Below are 1,017 nucleotides of genomic sequence, written 5' to 3'. Positions count from 1 at the left end.
TAATAATAATAATAAAAAAAAATAAAAATTATTATTATTAAATTTTCCCTTTAAATTCTTACATTTTTCTTATTTTTTGTAATATTACAGTGAAATGTTACATTAGTAATATTTCTTGTATTATTAAGTAATAACAACAGTTGTTATTGATATATATAATCACAAAATAGTTGGCTAAATTGTGCAGCCCAACAAACAAGCACAGCAAACCTCGAAGTTGAATTTTTTTTTTAAATAAAATTTAAATCAATTTTAAATCAGAAAAATTGTAAAAAGACTGCTCTGCCACAACCCCTACATATCAGTTTGCTCAGGTGTGTGTGTCTTGTTCATACCCCTGTGGCAGCATCCAGCTTCTTCTGCTTCTCAAACGTTTCATCATCATCTTTGTTCTTCTCAAACTCTTTCTGACAACGATTCAGCAGCAGCTTCCTGAAATTTATCGTCACTCCAGGTTTCTCCGTGGTGGGAACTTTCAGCTGCGATGAGAGACAGATGATAAAACACAGACTAGACGCTGCAGGAGCTGCTTTTGTGATCACAGCGTTCGGCTCACACTCACCCCCATGAGGCAGCGGCACATGTTGGCATAGGCTTCAGAGAAGTTGGGCTCAGAGATGGCCTTCTCATAGATGAGGTGGACCACTCCTTTCAGGCGCTCCTCGGTGTTGATGGTCAGTTCCGTCACCTGCTTCATCAGCGGCTGGAACATCTGCGGCGTCAGTTGATTCAACACGCTCTCCATGCGTTTGAACAGCTCCTGCGTCTTCAAGAACTCGGGCTTGTCCTCGTCGGCACGGCCACTGCGCTTCACTGACGGTTTCCAGGCCTTCTCTGCTTTATTCCGCTGGACATCTTCAGTGAGGGAAACACTCGCCATGATCTTCTGCGGCTCCTTCCCGCGCTGACCTTGACCTGAACGACGAGGGCCACTCAGACCAGACGGCTAGTGAGACAGAGAAAGATATGCATTATACTTATATATATATATATATATATATATATATATATATATAT

General features: G+C 41.2%; 1 protein-coding gene across 1 annotated transcript; it reads right to left on the bottom strand.

The window, feature by feature from the left end:
* Positions 1–314: 314 nt before the first annotated feature.
* LOC107734094 (eukaryotic translation initiation factor 4 gamma 1-like) lies at positions 315–946 on the bottom strand (the record flags this gene model as incomplete). The annotated part of the gene is made up of 2 exons (XM_016545950.1): positions 315–479; positions 563–946. Coding segments are annotated over 2 exons (534 nt in total), but the record flags the coding sequence as incomplete, so codon positions are not given.
* Between the last annotated feature and the right edge of the window lie 71 nt (positions 947–1,017).

Source organism: Sinocyclocheilus rhinocerous, unplaced genomic scaffold (genome assembly GCF_001515625.1).
Source record: "Sinocyclocheilus rhinocerous isolate Xijiao unplaced genomic scaffold, SAMN03320098_v1.1 scaffold41240, whole genome shotgun sequence".
NCBI classification, from domain to species: Eukaryota; Metazoa; Chordata; class Actinopteri; order Cypriniformes; family Cyprinidae; genus Sinocyclocheilus; species Sinocyclocheilus rhinocerous.
This window is presented reverse-complemented; position numbering and strand designations above follow the sequence as displayed.